Raw genomic sequence first — 20,412 nt, 5'->3', positions numbered from 1 at the left:
CCACATCCTGTTTGGGCCGTTCCTGGAAGGTGGGAATATTTTCAGTGTCACACATTAAAAACTAGAGTGTGATGAGTTTTTAGGATGGAGGAGATGTGCTTGTGGAATTTTTTGCAAAGAAAAGAAATTTTGTGTCACATCATGAAGAGTCTTCATCTGACAGTGAAGTCAAAAGAACTGCTGATGTGACAAATGGTAGTGAGGATCTTTTTCAGATATAACTACCACCTAAAAAACGCTAATGCTTCAAATTATCCTTATTGTGACCACCTCGGCAGTCTGCAATGTCAGCAAGGACGGAGAGAGCAAACAACTTCTGTTTCAGCCTGACACTGTCAGTGAAAGATTGTTATCATAAGAGCTGGGTGTCCAGATATGACCGAGCCATTTTCAACATTTTTTTAAACTGAAGAGTCCACAGTGTGCAAACGTAAAGGCACTAGATCAGGTGTAAACAGAGATCAGAGCCCCTCCAAAATAGACTGTAGTCTAACATTCTGAGGTGTTTGAGGGAGAACATTAAGTAGAAAACAGAACAGAGGCGATGTTTATTCCTCCTCTTCCACCCTTTTCACCAGCTCTGCCTCAGTGAAACTTCAGGCACTTAGAATAAAAAACAAAATTGAAGGAGTGCTGTTGTAACGTGGCAGCACTCACAGAGAAGGACTGAATCTAAAAACAGCAGCTGCACTGAAACAGTTCAGAGGTGCACGACAAGATGATCTTGAACTGTCTTTTTAATTTTAAGCGGCTATGTTCTTGAACTTTTTAAAAACTTTCATAACAGCTAATGATCTTTGTAGTTTCACAGTTTCATATGATTTCCATGGATGATGGGAAGCAGTTTTTCAGCAGGAAACACAGAAACATGCACATTAAAAACAGGGTTCATGACTCATACAAGGTTCTTGGAGGGACGACATGCAGGGCTGACATGCGGGGGGGTCATGGGTTGAAGACCAGGGGGAGGGAGACAAGGGCTCCAGGAGGAGGGTCAGAGTGAAGAGGGCTCCAGCGAACACAGATGATCTCGGCGGAGTCTGACACACATGACACATACGACACACAGCAGGAGATCACTGCATGCAGAGATGTTATTCATGAAATAGCTGCAGTGTTGGTGGCTAGCCTGCTACATAAGAAGCTACAACAGCCCTGTGTGGGTGACTATTTCAGCCGTTAAGCACGATCACTGAACAAAGTGAAGGCTGTGAGACTCACTACTGGCAGAAATCTGAGTGTTTTCCTCACATTTCTGACTGTTCACCAACCAAATATGAGTATGACGTGTAAATCAATGAAATACCAAATTTAATTTTTTTAAAAAAGGACAACCTAACCAAACATTTAATTTCCATGTAGTAAAAACCCCTGAATATGTAACACAGTCTTCAATGAATGCAGACTAGCAGCACCTTTAAAGTCTAAGCTGAACCTCAGCCAGGATGAAAGTGACACAGATGTTTACATCTGTTTGTCTTGTCTAGTTGCAGATTCACCAATCATGCAGAACTTTGACCTTTGAACCTTAACTTTCACTCACAGTCACACAATAATGGAAACATCAGGGGAAATAAAGCGTTCAGTATTTGCCCAAGGACACTTCAACGTATCACAGAAAACAGGTGATATCAGCCATGACGGGGACAAAGCATGACAAAGTTACTGGAACACGTGTGGAATCTGCTGAAAGTTGATGTTTCACATTTATCCAGCACTGTGTACAAAAACAAGCCACAAAAACACGAGAAGAAGAAACACGTTGTTATACCTGTCCTGAACTTGCTGTATGGTCCGTTCTCGTGAGTCTGCCGGCTGCCGGACCAGAAGGGCAGGCCTCGCTCTCTCCACCTGTCACACACACACACACACACACACCGCAAACAGAGATCAGAGCAGCAGAGCGTAACCTGGTGTGCTGCTGTGCTTTGAGGCTGCTGCATGTAGCAGCTTTGATGTGTACACATGTGAGAGGAGGTCTGGGTGAGCCTCAACTGAAGCCTGCCTATAAAAAGAGTGAAGGAAGGAGCAGATGATGAAGGGGCAACGCAGAAAAAAAAGTACAAATAAAACCACAGAGGATTTTCTTTGTGGTGAAGAGCATCGTCTCTTCATATCCTCAGTCTAAGGGCTGCTAGTTATACTCACAAATAACTAACCTGAAAAAGCTGTGCTTGAGTTTAGATCTAAATTAACCCCTCGTGATCTCGCTGTGAACACAATCTCATGACAAATTCAGTTTGAGCTGATAAAACAAATCATGGTTGAATATTTGAAAGCACAAAAAAGGCAGCTTCTTTAGATAAAAAGGAGCATTTATCATTATTAATGCTGTTCTTAGTAGCTCATTACTTCTTAATGTATGACTACACAGATAATCAAAGTTAATAAATCTTTAAATGAAACTGACATCTTACATCAAGAGAAAACCAGCCGAGCGTCACATACTGTGAAATGTGTGCAAATATCAATAAATATAATCAATGTGGCTTTATTGTTTATTATCATTTTTATAATATTTTAAAAATATTATACTTGAACTATAATTATTATTTGAAGAAGAGATTAAAGTAAATAATTAGACAGAATATTAAAACATAATTTTAGGATCTCTTGAAGCTGAACGGAAAAATATTCTGATTTTATTTTTGTGTGAAGAAATAAAATGTTTGCTTCCACAAAAGTGAGCCACACCGACTCAGCCCAGCACAGCTTCACCCCCAACACCAGTCAGTTTAATAACTGGGGAAGTGTGTGTGTGTGTGTGTGTGTGTGTGTGTGTGTGTGTGTTCCTACCAGTGGAATATGAAAATTGCAGTGATGAGGAAGGCTGACACCACATCAGTAAGAATCCACATCAGACTATATTCCTCTGGGGTCTAGAGAGACACAATAAAAGGATTTATTACATTTATTAAACAAAGAGTTCTGAGATTTGTTGGGTCACAGATGGAGGAGACTGAGCATTAATACGATTATTCAACACAGTGATGGTAAACGGACTGAACACTTGTTAAAATAATAATTGCGCTGGAGCAGGAGAGGTTTATGTAATCAAATGCTCACAGGTACAATCTCCAAACACACACGACACCTGCTGCACAAGCTTCAGTGGATAACAACAAATTTTAGACGTTTTTTAGTGAATTACTCAGAGCCTTACCTGAAGCTTGCTGACACAAGCCTAAAAACTGTTTTCATCAGGCATAACGGGAGGGAATTATCTGAACCTAAGAAGAGGGACCACAGCTCAGACACTTCCCTTCTGCTTCTCTGTCATTAGCACATGGAGATCTGTCTCCTCGGGATGCTGCCAGTCCCCTCACAGGCCTTCACCAAACCGCAGCTTCATCCTTACACAATCTGCCGTCATCTTCTACAAATGCTTTCATATCTAACAGAGTATGTGGTGCCAGCTTGTGAATAACTCTTTAATGAAGCATGAAATATATTACATGTAAATGCTTGTAACCAAATCCTATTACTTTTAACAGTTTCTAAGAGCCTTCTGGTTTCTTTAACCTCCTAAGACCCGGACTCTTTCACGGCATGCATTTTTAATTTATCTTGTCTGTTTGGGCTGATTGGGACCTGATGAATGGAAAAACAAAGACTTATCTACCTTATTTTGCTCTACGAGGGCCTGACATCCACATATGAGCACATTCATTTTAAATTCCGATAGAACAGTGGTAGTATAATGTACCAGTATCCGGTGCCATAATGGCACCAGTTCTGACATAAACGGTAGTAACCAGACCAAAAAGCAGCGCACATTTTGGTGCTTTTTTTCCTGAGCTGTGATACACTTTAGATTCTAACCAATCGTTTTACCTTTCCAAGGATAGTAGGCGGGTCCAGGTACGTACGTTCTTTTAGAGCAGAGCTACAGATTAAAAATGCCCAAGGCGAAGCGGACAAAAGTCTGGCTGTACTTCACAGCAAAAGATGCAAACTCAGCAGTTGCAACAAGTGCTTTAAGATGATACTGTGATACTGTCAAAGGAGGTAACACCTCAAATCTGATGAAACACCTGGCGACGCATAGCGTTTTTTTAAAAGCCGAGAAATGCGCCGTATTTGATAGCTTGCTGCAAGACCGACCACCAAGCACATCTACTGCGGGTGTGGTGCCTGTTATCAGACCCGGAGTTAGCATCATCCCCCAAAAACACGAAGAGTAGAGTCCTGGCCCCTAGCCCTGCCAGTGTAGCAGAAATGATGACGGATGATGATGCAGCAGCAGCCGTTCTTCTCTGGGTGAGAAGCTTAATGTTGTTCGTGTGTAATTTATTTTATTTATTAAATTAATGCATGTAAGGTGAACTAGCAAACATCGTCGTAGTTACATGCGGCTGTCTTCTTGTTTGATGGCAGATACTCCCTTCACCCTGGCCAAAAAGGCTAAAATGACCAAAGAAAAAGTGGAAAACAGCTAAAGATGAGAGGTTTTTGGACAAATTTTGTGTTTTTTCCATTGTTCAAGCTGCTTCCAGCCAAGAGTGATACCATATATGCCCCATAGCTGCAGAAAAGGCTAAGATTATTACCTTTTTACAAAAAAACAGCTGAACATGAGAGGTTTTTGGACAAAGTTTGTGTTCTCCATTCTTTAAGCACCGGTCACTGGTTCGAGCACTGTTTAAGCACCAGCACCATTTCAAAACTACCGGTTTGGCACCGGTATCAGATAAAACCTAAACGATACCCATCCCTAGATATCAGGCCCTTGTAGAGCAAAATTTAGTATTTTGGCCTAGACAACCCAAAATTTGATGTCCACATATGTGGACGCCAGGTCCTAGGAGGTTAATAAAGTCTAATATGACTCATAAAAGAATTGGAGGTTTGAATCTGCTCACCATCAGGAACAGCGGCTTGTTGATGTTGGACAGGATGTGGATGGAGTTGGTGGTCACGGACTGCGCTCCAGCACACCAGGCCAGTGTGTAGAGCCAAGGCTGGCTGATCACATACAGGTTAGTGCTGATGTTCACTGACTGGTACTTTCTGGGGAGAGAGACAGAGAGAGAGAGAGATGCAGTTTAGCATGCCAAGCCTTCTCTGACAAAGAGACATCGCCTGGATGGGAGCGCATGCTGCTCTGAAACCTGTCAGCATTGATCGGGCTTTTCCAAATGTGCAAGCTGCCAATTCCATCTGCACTAATGCACGCTCATACCAACAAAGACGTGGGCTTCTGAGGGATTAACTTTTCTACACATTTGCAGCCTTAAATTTAATGAAAGACTGTTACTGATGAAAAAGAAAGCTGTTAAGTTTAACTCTGGTAATCATACATTCTACTGCAGTTTTTCCAGTGAGTCAGCGGCCTGTAAAAGACTCGTGTAAAAGTTTGACCGCATGCTTTCTGCTCTGATTAAAGCCTATCAGGCAATAACAGTATGACTCATTCCACCGTCACCTCTAGTTGGTGACAAATAACAGTTGAAACGTTTTCATGAAAATGAATCAGTTGTAACAGTGGAAGATTATTTCAGTCGCCTGTGTAAGTTGTGTTGAAAACTGTGAGTCACTCCACCATCTTTCTTTCCAGATTGTTCTCCCACAGCTACTGTTAATGTACAACTACCTCCCTCTCTTATTCTCCTCTCAGCTGGACCCGTCTGTACCACCTCCACTGCTTCCTTCACGCCTCGACTGAACAAATTCCTCTTTATCCACACTTTCCTCTCCTCACTTCGGCGATGAGCATCTCTCACACCTGCCCTTTATCTCCCTCTCACTTCCCTGAGGTTGTTCTACAAGCACCGAGATGGAGTCACTGAGGAAGCTGCGTCCATCTGTATCTGGGTTACATAACTGCACACATGCACAAACACAAGAGACCAATTCAAAATGTCAAGTTTCTCTCAGTTGGTATAAATAGGGTTGTTTTGCCACTCGATGGATGTGATTGCATAATTGAATGTTTGAACTATGTGCAGGCCATTATATCTGTTGCTGTTTTTCTAGTCTGAACTTACAGACTTGTACATCCTTCATGCATGAATGTTTTTCTGTGGTGCATAAAAAGAAGAAACACAGAGCAGAACTTCCATCACCAGGACAGTGGAGATGGAGCTCATCGGGTCAGGCAAAACCTGAAGAAGCAGCTGATTGTGTTGCTGTTTGTTTGTCACAAAGATGACAGCAAACACATTTAAATAAATGCTATTATTTATATCTGCTTGATTAGAATTAAACTCACAATTAAAAGTGTGTTGGTTAATATTTGTTTTATCTTTAATGTGTTGTTTGAGTAATTTATGTAAGTTAAAATGACAATTCAAATAATTAACAGCCCTGGTATTGGTTAATAATTCAGACGTTTCAGCATGTGGCCTCTCCTGACACAAATACAACCTAAATCTGAAGAACCTCTGAAATAATTACCGCTGCAGTGATTAACAATCTTTAATTAAAGCTGCCTAAGACACGTTTAATGTATGCCGTTTATCAGCTCTGTACCGGATCTGTTGCTGAGACATGGTGCTGTAGTGCAGGTTCAGTCTGGTGATGTGTCCATCTGTCAGCTCCTGGATAGAAGCCTTTTCTCCAGAGGTCTGCTGCAGGTGTGGGTCCACAGCCTGGACCTGGTCCCTGTCTTCAGATGGCAGCCACAGGACCTACAGCCACACATAACACAGTGAGCACACGCAAACAACACCAGGAAAAATTAACAATAGGAAAACTAAATGCACTGATTGTGTTTGCAGAACAGCACTAGACGGAAACCAAAAATATCCCCATTAAACCAATTTAACGTTATCTTTAAATCAAAGTGCAGATACATTAATCCTGATCAGTTACCTGCGAGGAGTTGATGTGGGCCTGTACCACCTGTAGAGTGGTGTTGATGTATGACTGACTGTATGGGTGTCCAAGCGGTGGCCTGCGCAGGTCGAACAGTACGAGTCTGCCACTTCGGGCCGCTACCTCCAGGAACTGGACCAGTGAGGGAATAGACTGGTTCTGGGCCTGGGAGCGGTCTGCTGCAGAGAGGGATGACACTGTGCCAAACGGATCCCTCTGCAAGTGAGAAGCAGAGTGAGAGAAAAGGTTGAATTTCACCTGCTCTTAACTTAGAGGGACATTTTCTGTCTTTTTCTTTGGCTTAGTTGTTTATCTGTTTGTCACTGCCAGCAGGAAATCAAACAACATTTGTGAATTCTAAATATCTCTAGGAATGTGTTTCTTCAGTAGTTTCTATACAGATGATGCATTTCTAAGCCAACAACATGCTGCTGTTGCTCTGTGTTGAGCTGGGTGCGTGTTGGTCATACCGATAAGAACCAATCACCAGCGTTCAACTGCTGCAGCTCGGTCCAAGTGAACATGGAGGCGTCGAGGTGTGTCCTGTTTGGGAAAACCTCTGCGATGTTAGTGGTCCTCTTCAGGGTGGCGTCGTGCATCAGGAAGGGAACGCCATCAAAACTACAGACAGGAAGAAATATTCAGTGAGTCACAACACGAGGATTCAAGAAGGAAAAGTAGGACTCCAAGATGAAGAGGAAGTGAAGAGGCAGTAAGGATGACCAGATTCACTGGTCAGCACTGATAATATGACTTCATAACAACAATATGTAGATTTATGACACAAACTGAACCCCAGAATCTGCCCTACAGACTTCCAAGTTTCATTTATTGAGCTTCAATCCTCTTTCACAAATCTGTTGATGTGGCTGAAGGAATAAAAAAGAAATCGCTGTACTCCTACCAGAAAGCTCACCTTATGAAAGACATTATATAGTGTAGTTACACAACAGTAGCCCAGTATCATGCACAACATAGAAATACAACTCATTCTTATGAAAGCACCAGACTCAACAGCACTGGATTAAGCTAACCCGCTGATGCTGAGCCATGCAGTGCTGCTGATCCTCCTGCTTTCAGGTTGTAAAACGGCGCTAAACGTTTGGTTGTAGGCTCACGGGAGTGCTCACCGCTAATTGGATTAGCATGGCAGTAATCAGCTCAGCAATGAGAGGAGTGTGCTAGCATCTGATCTGTATAATTCAAGAGACTCGGCTGTAGTTCACTGATCACCTGATCATTTTACCATTAAGGAAACGCCCAGAGGTAACAGTCAGTGTCAAAGGATGCACCGATTGCAGTCATGAGTTTTTGTAATCCTGTAATGTGAGGCTGGCTTTAGATGAACAATCTTTTCGTGCCATCTGCAGTCTGGATTTTAAGTTACATGCCAGGTTCCAAACTTTCACACTTTTGGTGTGAGACACACTTATTCACTGATTCTTCCTATTGTCAGCAAACAAATAACCCCCCAAATCATCCTCTGAGATAAATAAAGCATATGCCAGCATATATGACGATGCATGCAGAAACTGGGGACTGATGAGAACACACCCTGTCAGAGGTTATAGGTGGATGCTGGGGTGGTGGAGGGGTTGACGTAGCAGTAGTACTGACATATTAGAGTGAAAGATGGCAGCTTAACCCTCCTGTTATGTTGCGGGTCAGATTGACCCAGAACAGAAGAGATGTCACATGTCATCTGCATCACTACAGAAAACGAAAAAAAATCTAAATTATAAAAGAAAATTGTAAAATTAAATTAACTGGGTTAATTTGCCCCGGGTCACATTAACCCAGGAGCATAATTGGTGTTCCTGGAAACCAACATAACAGGAGGGTTAAGAAAGAAAGACTGTTATGCTTGTTATCGGCGTCCAATACGACGCAGCTCAAGTGGTGCATCTGAACTAGCTTGAACCAGCAGTTATCCTCAGCACCATCAGACCTGCTGGGACATTTTACTTGAAGTAACTCTGTAACACTGAGACTGGTCCTTGTAACCTGGAAGTCAAGTTTATAATGAATTTTGTAGATTTTTTTTTTTTTTTTTTTGCCTGTCCCATTTGGTTCTTTAGCCGTCAGAATTGTTGTCTGAAGACCAACAAGGATACCCAATGGATTTATTTTGCCAAATGGATCATCATGGCATTGCCGTATTGGTCCATTTGATCGACCTTTGTTTTTATTATTTATTTTATTTTATTTTCAGTTGTTACAGACGGGACAGACATGAGTGAGGGATAGGAAAGGGAGAAAGAAAGAGGAAGGAACAGAAAAACAGAAGGGGAGAGGGACAGTGAGAAAGGGGGGAAAAAAAAAAATATCTCCGGGATCACCTGTTGAGAGAAAAAGAATAGAAAACAAGCAAAAAAAACAAAAAAACAAAACAAAGCAACATACTATACACAACACCATCGCATTAATCTAGCTAAGTGTAAACAGCAGTAAATACTAAATATTGAATGTTGTTGTGCAGCACGCAGGACAGACAGCGCACAATGTGCTTTGAAGTAGCAGCCAAGAAAGGTGTGATTTAAGTCTACAAACAGTGAACACCTGTGTGCACACCTGTGTGGGTCGGCGCGCTTGTATTCAAATGGTTTCCCCATGTAATGGTCTGCAAGAGGATGTAGAGAGCCATAGCCCTGTCCCCCAGGGCATGAAGCAGGCATGGAGGAGATCCAGGCCCCAGACATCCAGAGGTCCCAGAGTGCAAGAGCCCAAGGAGGACCACCAGAGGGGCATCCGTGCCACCTTCATGGGAAGGGCTGAGGATCCCCAGACGAGGGGTCACCCAGTAGCCACCGGGCAGAAACTAGAGGGGGCTGCACCGACGTGCCCGCCGGCTCCGCCGGCAGCCAGCTGTGCCAGAGTGAACCGAGCCGCAGGCACAGAGGCCGGAGGCCCGAGGGCCCTCCGCGCCCCGGAAGAGGCCTGACTGAGCAGCAGGCGCCAGGCCCCGCCAAGTAGCCACCGGGAGTGAGCTGGCACATGACCTGAGCGCCCAGCCCCGGACACCAAGCACCAACAATGCACCGACCCCTGAGGGCATCAGTCACCGGCAGGGAGTGTGGTGAGGGGAGATAGGCCTCCACACTTGGAGGGCCTGGGAGTTCCCAGAGAGGTGGAGTCTAAGACCCGACCTGACATATAGACACAGACAAACAGGCACACACAGACACAGACATGCATTCCCACCCTCATGCACACATATACAAACACTCAGCACTCACCCAACGTAGGATGAATTTTGTAGATTAAATTCAAAATCTGTATTTACAGCAGTGACATTACTGTGTGCAATTCACATGCTCCATAAATAAAAGAGTGAGATAAAAATAAATCAGTAGGATGACACACCTGATGGTGACATCAGTCTCCAGTCCTTCTCCTCCAGCTTCCACTGCCTTCTCAAAAGACATCACAGTGTTCTCCGGAGCGAGCTACAGACAAACAAGCAACAATTTCAGAAGGGATTGTTGGAATGGAATTCCATGCTATGTTTTATATTAACTAAAATGCCATATAACCATAAAGTGCAGTATTAAGTGGACACGGCCCTGAAAATAAAGGCATTAGACTAAGTGTCCTTGGGGGTAGAAAGCTGTAGACTCTTGCTCACGCTTGCCTGGGAGAAAGTAGATAACAGGGGACCATCTTCTAGTGGAAAGTTACTGAAACACTGTTGTTTAGACTAGAGAGGGACCAGCAGATTGATTGTTTGATTGTCATTGATTGTTTATTCCGAGATGAAAAAGTCGAAGGGGAGATTACACTGTTTTATGATGCATGATTTTGGTGATTTATAAGAAATACTGTTTGCAGAGAATCATGGCCTTATTTGTCTGATTAGAAAGAACAAAACATACTGCACAGGAAGCCAAGGTCATAACTTAGGCTCACTGAGAGAGAAAGACTGTGAATGCTTAGTTTGGAAGGAGCCGAATCTATAAGAATGTGAGAAACGGTCAGACACTTCGAGATTTTGCCGGACACCCTCCTGTGCAAATCTCCCGTCCGGACGTTTATGCCTAAAGGGTTGTATGGTATAAAGAGATTGTTGATTGAGCATTAAACACCAAGTGTTGTTCTTCTTTCAGCCCAAAGATCAAAGAATTGGGGTATTTAACCATCGCCCTGATCAGACATATTCTAACAGGGACTGCACACAGGATGCTGTAGAAGCAAAATCAGTTTCCAAAACGTCAATCTGGATATCAGCCTGTTTTCTTCTCCTCATTACATCGTGAGCTTTAGAGTATCTGCTGAGCTACTGGGCACAACTTAATATAAGCTTTTTATATTTATTTCTGATCTACAACAAGCAGCACAACTCTTAGAACTGTCACAGCTGACATTAACTTAGATGGAAACCTACTTCCACGACAGAGTTTACCTCCTATGGTGTCAATATAAGCTCAGACGCATGTTGAATAACAAATATCCACTTTCCCTGCTGCCACCTGCATGAACATTACAGCCAACAGGTGGATTTTTCCATTTCATAGCTAGCCAAACAACGAGGAAACACTGACTGTTTAGGAGACACAGAGTGAAAGTGGACAGTATATCTTTGGTTTCTTAACATGAAACTCTTTGCTGTAGCCAGGGGGAGTACCAAAGTGACTCCCCTTAGACTTGTTAGTTTTAATTAAGAGGTTCACTGGTTTTCTAATATAATGTAAGTCTATGAGCCGCAGCCAACCCACCAACCTGATGACGTCACGTTCTGTTGTAAAAAAGTCAAGCGCTTCTTTCTTAAACCTAGCTTCACAGACATCTATGTAAGCTTGTGAGAGAAGGGCTTCATGGTGCAAATTAATCTTTATACACGTGGTGTTTAATGTCCACTTTAACTCCGAGTGGATATTTTTTAAATGACTTTATTTTAGGGCAAAGTCAAAAAACTGTTTGGCAGTTTATTTTTTAAACCCCCCATAAGTAGGATGGCAAAGGGTCCAATTTGTCCCAGTGGATGGAAATGCAAGGTGTGAAACTGCAGCGTGGATCATTGTTTTCTATTTTTACATAACTGCACTGCGATTCTTGGTGTGATGATGTCAGCGTTATGATGCGTACATTACCCAAAGGGAGGCTAATCCACAATCACACAAGTTAAACTTGTTTGTTTAGGAATAAACAAAATCAGATCAGATGATCACGGTTTAATTCAGCCTCACCATTGGAGCTCCTCTGTGCCCAATGAGAGTAGGCGCAGGTCCCAGAGTTCCCGCCTCTTTGATGCAGGGCGAGTACATTCCCAGAGGAACCAAGTAGAGCGAGAACAGCACGGACAGAAAGAGTCCCAGGACGGCCACCTGACGGACTAAATGCCACAAAAATAAATAAAAGGTCATGAAACAGGACCGTACCACTGCATACTACTGTCCAAATATTCTGCACATAAAATACACGCATTCTGCTGTAATTTGTGCAATTCACATGTAAACAAATCCTAATACTAACAAGCATTAAACTTCACAGTTACAGGAGAGCTATGCAGTAGAATCTGGAACTTAATCAGGATAATATGGAGTAAATCTTTCTTGATAGGATCAACATAGTGCTTAACAACAGCAGCCATATGGGCAACACAGGGAAGTCTGGACAGAGAGCAAATCCAAAGACCTGAATTGTAGCCTCTTAAATACAGAGAATAACAATAAGACTATTCTATGAGTTTTTATAGTAACTTCATCCAAGACTGTGTATGGTTTAAACTTTACAACAGGCAGAATAGCATTTTTTATCGTCTTCCCTGATGAATAAAAGATATCTTACCCCACTCATCACCCCACCCTCTGAATCCACCCCGAACACCATGTTACCCCAGAATTCGTCTGTTCGACACAGCAAGCTGACAAATAAAGCACCAGAGGTCAGCAGGATTAAGATTTTAATGAGGGGTAAAGTTGCCTCCAACTAGGCTGAAACAAATCACTCCACGTCTTCACTAATAAACGAGGCTCTGAGTTTGTTTCATTTAGAGAAACTCTGCAGGCAGCACCTCTGTTTATTCTGTGCAGGTCAAATTAAAAGAACTATTTAGACAGTTGCAGCAAAAACAATAAATCTGTAACTGCGTGAGGACTGCCTGTATTTAATATATCAATTTATTAGTATCAAGAATATCACTTATTATTGAGTCAGGTTAATAAGGGAAAGAAAATATTTTAAAAAAATCTTTGGTTATACATTACTGTGCACAAATCTTGAGTGACCCCACATTTCTTTATAATTTGCTAGGAAGATGGAAATGAGTGCAGCCACACATGTAGAAAGCAGAGTTTGCACAATTCTAAGCTTCAATATTTGGTATGGCTGCATTTATAAAGCCCGAGCCCACTCTGGTAGCTTTCTTCTAGTTTAAGTAGTTTTCAGAGACTTCAGGAGACTTGGCTCAACTGAAGAACAAATGCATCTCTCTGTGTCAAGTCTCTGATGGGTTTTTCCCCCATTTCTTCATCTGCTGCTGATAGTTTTTAAGCTTTAAAGACCTACCACCTCTTTTGCCTCCATTTGTCCAGTGTCCTCAACCATACCGAGATATGCTACATTTTCAGCTAATGCCTCTTTGCCACACCGTGTTGCCTTGTGCATGTTTTTTGTACATTAAACTAAAAAAAGGGAACATGTTGTGTTTTTTGGGACCCGCTGCTAATAAGAAAGTGCCTAAAAATTCAATTTAAAATGTGACCTTTCTGAGTTGTCAGTTATGTGTTGATCATCAAATTAGTAAAATATATAATTAAAATGTTGCACAAAATCCTCACACCAGTACTGCTACTCCATGTCTTTCATTAGAGCATCAAAAAGCAGAACAAAGGTTTGGCATTTTGCACAGGAACAGGATTAATGCCCCGAGCAAGACAGCGTCGGCAAGCCCTGCTGTGGCCTCTATGTGTATATATATCTACGCACGAGAGCTATGACTACTGCTGAGTCATTTGACCAAGGAAGGAAGGCCAATTTTACACTTCCCTGCTACAGATAAAAGCCAGATTTAAGTGGGACTTTTTGTGGTCATTGTGGCATTAATAGAGAGAGAAATTCTGCCCTTTTGGGAAATGTCAACAGGTGCTCCTTTGTCAGCCTCCCACTAAAGAGTGTCAGCATGACTAAGCACAGATACTCCTACTGCTGCACCGTCTGTCTCCTCTTTGAACAACCTGCCCAAAACCATCAGCAACTGTTACAAACATCGTCAAAATAGAGGACAGACATTTTGCTTTTCTTTCACAGGAACAATCCTGTGAATCCTTACCAATGTTTAAACCAATCCTAAATTAAATAAAGTCATAGATTTAACCGAGTATAATAAACGCACATAGCTTCAAAGTCTGGATTATTTTCTAATGACCAACAGGAGGCAATGACTATGGGACATCCAGTTTCCTGATAAGTTGATGGGCTTAATCGCCAATAATGGCTCATTTTACAGGTTTTAATAGCTTTAAAGGTCTCCCAGTATCCAGTTTAACTTTGTCCAGATGTTTATCTCAAAACATTAAAGAGGACTAAGCCATATTACACAATCTGCTTCTGCTAGCACAGACCCCTGACACGAGTCTGCATCCTTCTGCCCGCTAAATCACCATAGCAACAAGAGAAAGTACCAACAGAGAGAAAAGAGACACGGAGGTCAAAGCCATTCAGCAGAGAGGAAAGGACGTGACACAAGACAGAAAGCAACCTGAAGACAGGTTAAAAGAAAGAGATGGCAGCTAAAGGGGCAGAGCTGGCAGGGCATGAGATCAGAATGACCTCGAGACCAATAAAAACAGACAGTTTGCAGGACAATTACTCAAATGAAAAGCCTTTTGTGCCTAACGGTGGCTGGAGGGAGATCTACAGGTTGATAAGCTTTGACAGAATTTGCTCAGGAGTACAACTTTTGCAGCCAAAAAGCCAATAAAGTAATTCCCTAAGATCCTTCAGCCTTTTTTCTCTTTCAGTTACTGTACTGATAGGCTGCTTATACCTATTTCTATTCTTCTGTCTTTCCCAACTATCTGATACTCCGGCTTTTAAAAGAGAACAGGTTCGAAACTGAGACAAAAATGTGCTGTTTGTTCCCTTTATTATAATAAAAGATAAAAACATAGTTTTTTTAAGGGTGTAGTTATGGTGTAGCATTATCAAATATTTAACTACTTTTCATGTGATTTTTATTCACAAGTTCTTCCATGTAGATCTACATACGAGATATGATTAAAAACCTATAAAATCAAGCATATAAAAACGGAATCAGATGCTTAAGAAAGGTTCATCAGTAAGTGTTGCAACTGCACAACCACCCACAGTATGAAAGACATGGACAAAGACATCACCCAGGTTCTGTTTTAAAGCATCGACCTGAGTGTTTGCACTGTCCTCATGTTGGTGTTTAAAAATCAGATATGACGAGGGAATGGAAGTCCCCCACTCCTCCTTCCTTTCAGTTGTGGGTAACAGACATGGTGTCCATAATACAAATGGAAAAGTTCAGCAAAGACTCAAAAGATTCTCTTCTGAGTGTCTGGAACACTTTGCGAAGGCCAGATTGGACTAAACTGGACCCAGATTTGTAAACTCTCATCAACTCCAGCTTTTGGTACTCTATCCTGTGGTGTTCTGTGAAGTGCATGTTTGCTTGAATTAATTGTTTTTTCTAGAACACATCTGAGCCTGTCTGTTTTTGTTTGTTTTGGGATTTGTGTTGGTTTATATTTTGAAAATTTGAAATAAAATAATAAAAATATCAAATCAAATATGATGAACTTCAGCAGATCAGACTGAGAAACTGAAGACACTGCAAGCTCCAGGAGTGATCTTAGGACGGCCAAGTCATTAGTCAGTGACTCAAGTGATGAATGAATAAATTACTAAATTAACTTCATGCTTTATTCAGTTTGACCTGAAACTTTGTAAAGTAACGAACACCCGAAGTCTTTTCACAACCAGAGGAGTCGCCCCGTGCTGGCCATTAAAAAGATGGCAGATTTGAGACATTTCCATTTCCAACCCTAAGAAGGTTGAACCCATGTTTTACACCGTCTATGCCCCACCCGACTTTCAGTGTTATTTTTAAAGTGCAAAAATCACATTCCTTACCTTTCTTGTTCATGCGAAAGAAATGTAATGCTATTGGCCAGGAAAGAATCGCCATCAATGACACTGCAGCCACATGTAGGTAAGGTGCTGTGACCTAAATATAAAAAGAAAGCGACAGCACGTAATAAACATAACTGTACAAATCTCTCTGCTAATATTTATGACTACAATAACTGTACAATGTTTAATAAACTGTGGTTAATTATTTGAAAAAACAAAACCAAAAAATGAATCACTCCCTGCTGTGATTGGCTGGTGTGCCTCACCTGCAGAGAGAGGAGGAGAGTCTTCCATTCTTTGCTCCAGAGGTCAGAGAGGATGGCGGTGGCTGTGACGGAGAACGCCAGCGTCACCACAATACCAGACTGACAAAGAGAGGAAGACGAGAAAATACAACGTATGTGAATGCACGCCAACGGAGACCTGAAAAACCAACAAACAGTCTTTTTACATTTCTGTATTTATACCTTGTGGCTCCAGTGAAGGTACAACCTCTGGCCCTCAGAAAGCAAACACACCGCCAGCACCTAAACAACAGGTGCAGAACAGGCTTATTAGTGTCAGACATTAATATTCTTAATATCCAATATCTATTAATATTAGCATTTTATAAAGCTGATTAAAGCAACCATCTGTTAAACCTTTAACTTCAAGAACTTTAAAAAAAAAAAATCACATTTATTTTGTCCTGATTTTTTTCTTATTATTAAATTTCTTTCATGTGTCCAATAAAAACATACAGATTTGATCAAAGCCAATCTTCAACACAGAAAGTCAACTGTTAATACAGATTTTTCTTTCACATGTTTTATATAAAAGTCTTACATAAGTTTGTCACTCTAGAGAAGAAGACAAGCTCCTAAATGTCAAACGACCTGCTGATAGAGCCCGAGGCACAGTGCACACTTGTGTCTAATAAAACGGTTTGAAGAACTCCAGTTAAAGTGAAAAAAACAAACAGGTAATCTGTCATATTTCAATGCTTTGCTGTTATTACATAACTGCAGGAGGGCACAGGTTGGTAACAGGAGAGCAAACAAACAGTCAAGTTGGTCCCAATAAGGTGTTGCTGAAAACTTGCTGAACTTTAATAAGAACATTAATGTAGCTGTAATACAAAGGTTTTCTTGGCAGCTCCAGGGAATTAAAGTGGCAACCATAATTTTCTTTCTTTCTTTTTTTATTGGTTTTCTATTACATTTCCAGGTTCCAGATGGGTTGAAATCTGAAATCGGTGTTCATACCAATAGCAGAGCGATGTATGTGAAGAGAGCCGCAGCAACAATCAGCAGGACCAGAGACCAGGGGAACCAGAACCCAAGATTCCCAAAGTTAAACCTGAAGATACAAAAGGACAGAAACAAAACTGTAGCAGCAGCTTCATGTCAGTTTAAAGTGTGCTTCATGGTGTCTTTGGTCAGTTTAATCCACACCAACTCTGAACAAAACATCAAACAGTCATCAACTGTGGACATTTATACCTGTGGACAAAAACTGCAACATTTCTTGGAGACAGTTGTCATGAATCTGTAAGTGATGTGTTTTATGCATATTTTGTGTGTGCAGCACATGTTTAACCAGATAAAGCTGGAACAGAAAAGCTCTTTAAAAGCAGCAACAGTTGTATTTTTTACTTAAACAATGTTTTCTTTGAAACCTAACCAGGTAGGTTTTGTTACAAAAAAATAACCAGTTAATGTAGTATTGTGTTGTATTTTTCAATACAAGTTCAAAGTGTGAAAATCAGTGACGACTGAATGAACTCCCAAGATGTGTGTCTTGCTCATGAATCAGTGCATACGAGTGTAGTTAGACTTATGAACAAATGTTGTGGGAGATTCAAATGCTTTATGACAGTTACAGCTGCTTAATTTGTCTTTTTCTGACTCTGAAAAACGTTTCACTGACGATTGATTTTCAACTTTATTTCCTCCAAACAGCTCTACTCTTATGGCTACATCCCAACTCCATCACATAAAACAATGGATGCACTAAAAATGACAACTAACACTTGATGAGCGGTTGTGAAACTGAAGCGTACAATGCAACCCAGAAATGGAGACGTCTTCAAAGTAAAAGTTGCATCTTTTGTGACATTTTTCTTTCAGCAATAAGAAACAACTTTTACTTTGAAGGCAAACATTCTCAGTTACTAGTTTGCATTTTCTCTACTGCTTGAGTGTTTGCAGACATGTCATCTGTGTTTTTAATGCAAACTATGCACATAACCATTTGCCAATCAGTTGGAAAATAGAGAGTAAAGGTTTCCTCTCCAGACATATGTGCCTGAGGCAAAACATTAATGTGTGAGCACTTGTCAGTGTTTGTCAGTGTGCTCAGTACGAACCAGTCAAAGTCATTGTAGTCGTTCTGGGCTTCACTCCAGAAATAGAGGAACACAAAACTCAGGAAAAAGGTGAGGATCAGGAGGCCAAAGCTGCCACACTCCACCTGTAAAACACACAGAAGTTCAATCAAACATCCCATTTCTACTCCACAAAAGAAAAAAATCAAATATATATGTATCATACTCCGCTAGCTCCTGGTGAAGATGTTAAACAGTTTAAAGGCGAACTCGTTTTCTCTGGGTAAAAAAAAAGGTTTACATTCATATTTGGAGCACAAACTGATGCTGAGGATGTATTTTATTACCAGGAGCAAATAGAACCACTAAATATTAAAACCAGCTGACAGAGCGTATGCACATACTGATATTTTTTCATAGAAAAAGCAGTTACTGACAGTCGGAGTCAGCAGGCCAGACTGAGGAGAACCAGCTGGGTAATCAATACTCTTTGCACAATCAGCAAACTAACCAACAATCTGCTTGTTGCAGACAGACAGTGTGTGTGTGTGTGTGTGTGTGTGTGTGTGTGTGTGTGTGTGTGTGTGTGTGTGTGTGTGTGTGTGTGTGTGTGTGTGTACCTTGCTGCAGCAGCACTCTCCCGGCTGTGCCCGGGCTCTTTGGTATCGTCTCCATTGGCAGCCGTAGAGGCCAGCCAGGCAGGAGACAAATGGCTGGTGTTCATACCTGATACAGATACAAAAACACTCAGGATGACACTTTCCTAAATACAACATTCAACACATATAATTCATGTTATACATGAACTGTACTCCTACAATTTTATTACAAATAGGCTTTGAGCAACACACTTTACTGTCATTTCTGAGATGTTAAACTGGACATTTATGTTTTTTCTGTCACAGGGGTGAATCTTCATATAGAACGTGGACAAAGCCTACGAGGAGGTAACCTCTGTTATCCAAAGGAACAGGCTTCAGACTGGTCTCTTTGGCCCCCCACCCCAAATCTTGGCCTTCCACCCACCTACTGTTCAAACCTTTGTCTGCCAGAAGGGACAGAAGAGAGTCAGGAAGGACAAGACAGGAGCTAAAAGGGCTCGTCTTTGAAGCATCAAGGCCCAGAAGGTTTGTTTTCAAATGTTTTAAAAAAGGGCTCATGCACAGTAAGGGTCAATGTATATATGTGCCAGATTTAGCTTCACATCTGCAGCCCCTGACAAGTCGATGGCCCTTACAGCATAAAGAGTAAAAGAAAACTAAAAACACAAGAGCATCGACTCAAAAAAGAAAAGCACATAAACGTGAGGATGTACACAGTATTTCAAATCATGACAGCATGTTTAATGATCCTGTGACCACTGTGTTATAATGTGTCCAACTGATATGATGAATAAGCATTATTTTAATTTATGATTCATACAAAGGTACTCCAACATGAAAATACTGAGCTGGAAATGAGCAAAGAAGAGTAGTGCGGGGTGTGAAATAATCTAATCAAAATAATGTTGAGTGAAAACCCAGATTCACTAACATCTAAAATTAATACATCTTTGCATGACAATGTGCTGGTTGCTCGAGATTTTACTGAAATCAACAAACATTTCCTACAGTAAACTCATAGGAAAATAGCACAGTTTAGATGATGCATTCAGGTTATCTTGGTACATAAATAAGCTGTGTGACTCATCCTGTACAGATGGTCATACTTTAGAACGAACAGTCCTCCATGAAAACAGTGTAAAGCTCATCGTGTACAGACAGGATGTTTGAAAAGTTATTTTCTGATACTTTAAAACAAATTAAGTTCAGCCCTGAGGAACCAATGACAATTAAAATGGTCTAAATTCTAGATTTGAAATCAGGGTGTATTTGGTTTTATTGAATGCCTCTTTGTACCAGTGTGTAAAAATAATTCAGGACACTCCATTCAAGCTACTTTAGGCTAACCCTGTCTGCTGTTTACATTTTCTGGATGTGTTTTATTTTTAACTTTGCAGGCTCTGTTAAACCCTCATAAAAAGTGCAGCTGTAACAAAATCTGCTGCTGAGGTTGCCTTGCCTCTCTTTCTTCATCTCTAAACTGCTCAGCTTGAGCTGTCTCTCTGATGTACTCTAACGTTATCCTGGTCACTCCCAATGAAAATCTTAACATATTCAGCCTCTCCAGGGCTCGCAAAATCGCTAGCCCCGGGA

At 41.3% G+C, this 20,412-nt stretch overlaps 1 protein-coding gene across 7 annotated transcripts in view; it reads right to left on the bottom strand.

Moving 5' to 3' along the window:
• LOC102793546 (glycerophosphodiester phosphodiesterase 2-like) overlaps positions 1-20,412 on the bottom strand; it is a 45,029-nt gene that overhangs the window by 5,385 nt on the left and 19,232 nt on the right. The window contains exons 3-17 of one of the 7 annotated variants that reach the window (XM_087851251.1): positions 18,838-18,943; positions 18,260-18,363; positions 17,157-17,250; positions 16,380-16,439; positions 16,179-16,277; positions 15,913-16,006; positions 12,000-12,145; positions 10,180-10,262; positions 7,287-7,437; positions 6,814-7,032; positions 6,472-6,629; positions 4,863-5,010; positions 2,797-2,879; positions 1,772-1,851; positions 902-1,040 (exon numbers count right to left, since the gene is read on the bottom strand). In XM_087851251.1, the coding sequence (XP_087707377.1) occupies positions 946-1,040; positions 1,772-1,851; positions 2,797-2,879; positions 4,863-5,010; positions 6,472-6,629; positions 6,814-7,032; positions 7,287-7,437; positions 10,180-10,262; positions 12,000-12,145; positions 15,913-16,006; positions 16,179-16,277; positions 16,380-16,439; positions 17,157-17,250; positions 18,260-18,363; positions 18,838-18,943 (1,720 nt within the window). In that variant the 3' untranslated portion in view covers positions 902-945. Of the gene's footprint in view, positions 1-901; positions 1,041-1,771; positions 1,852-2,794; positions 2,880-3,035; positions 3,395-4,232; positions 4,405-4,862; positions 5,011-5,593; positions 5,824-6,471; positions 6,630-6,813; positions 7,033-7,286; positions 7,438-10,179; positions 10,263-11,999; positions 12,146-15,912; positions 16,007-16,178; positions 16,278-16,379; positions 16,440-17,156; positions 17,251-18,259; positions 18,364-18,837; positions 18,944-20,412 lie in introns of those variants that run through there. The other 6 variants (XM_087851250.1, XR_015720001.1, XM_087851252.1 and 3 more) reach the window with 6 other exon arrangements.

The sequence above is a fragment of the Neolamprologus brichardi genome, chromosome 14 (assembly GCF_056152115.1).
Source record: "Neolamprologus brichardi isolate AB-2024 chromosome 14, ASM5615211v1, whole genome shotgun sequence".
Taxonomy (NCBI): Eukaryota; Metazoa; Chordata; class Actinopteri; order Cichliformes; family Cichlidae; genus Neolamprologus; species Neolamprologus brichardi.
This window is presented reverse-complemented; position numbering and strand designations above follow the sequence as displayed.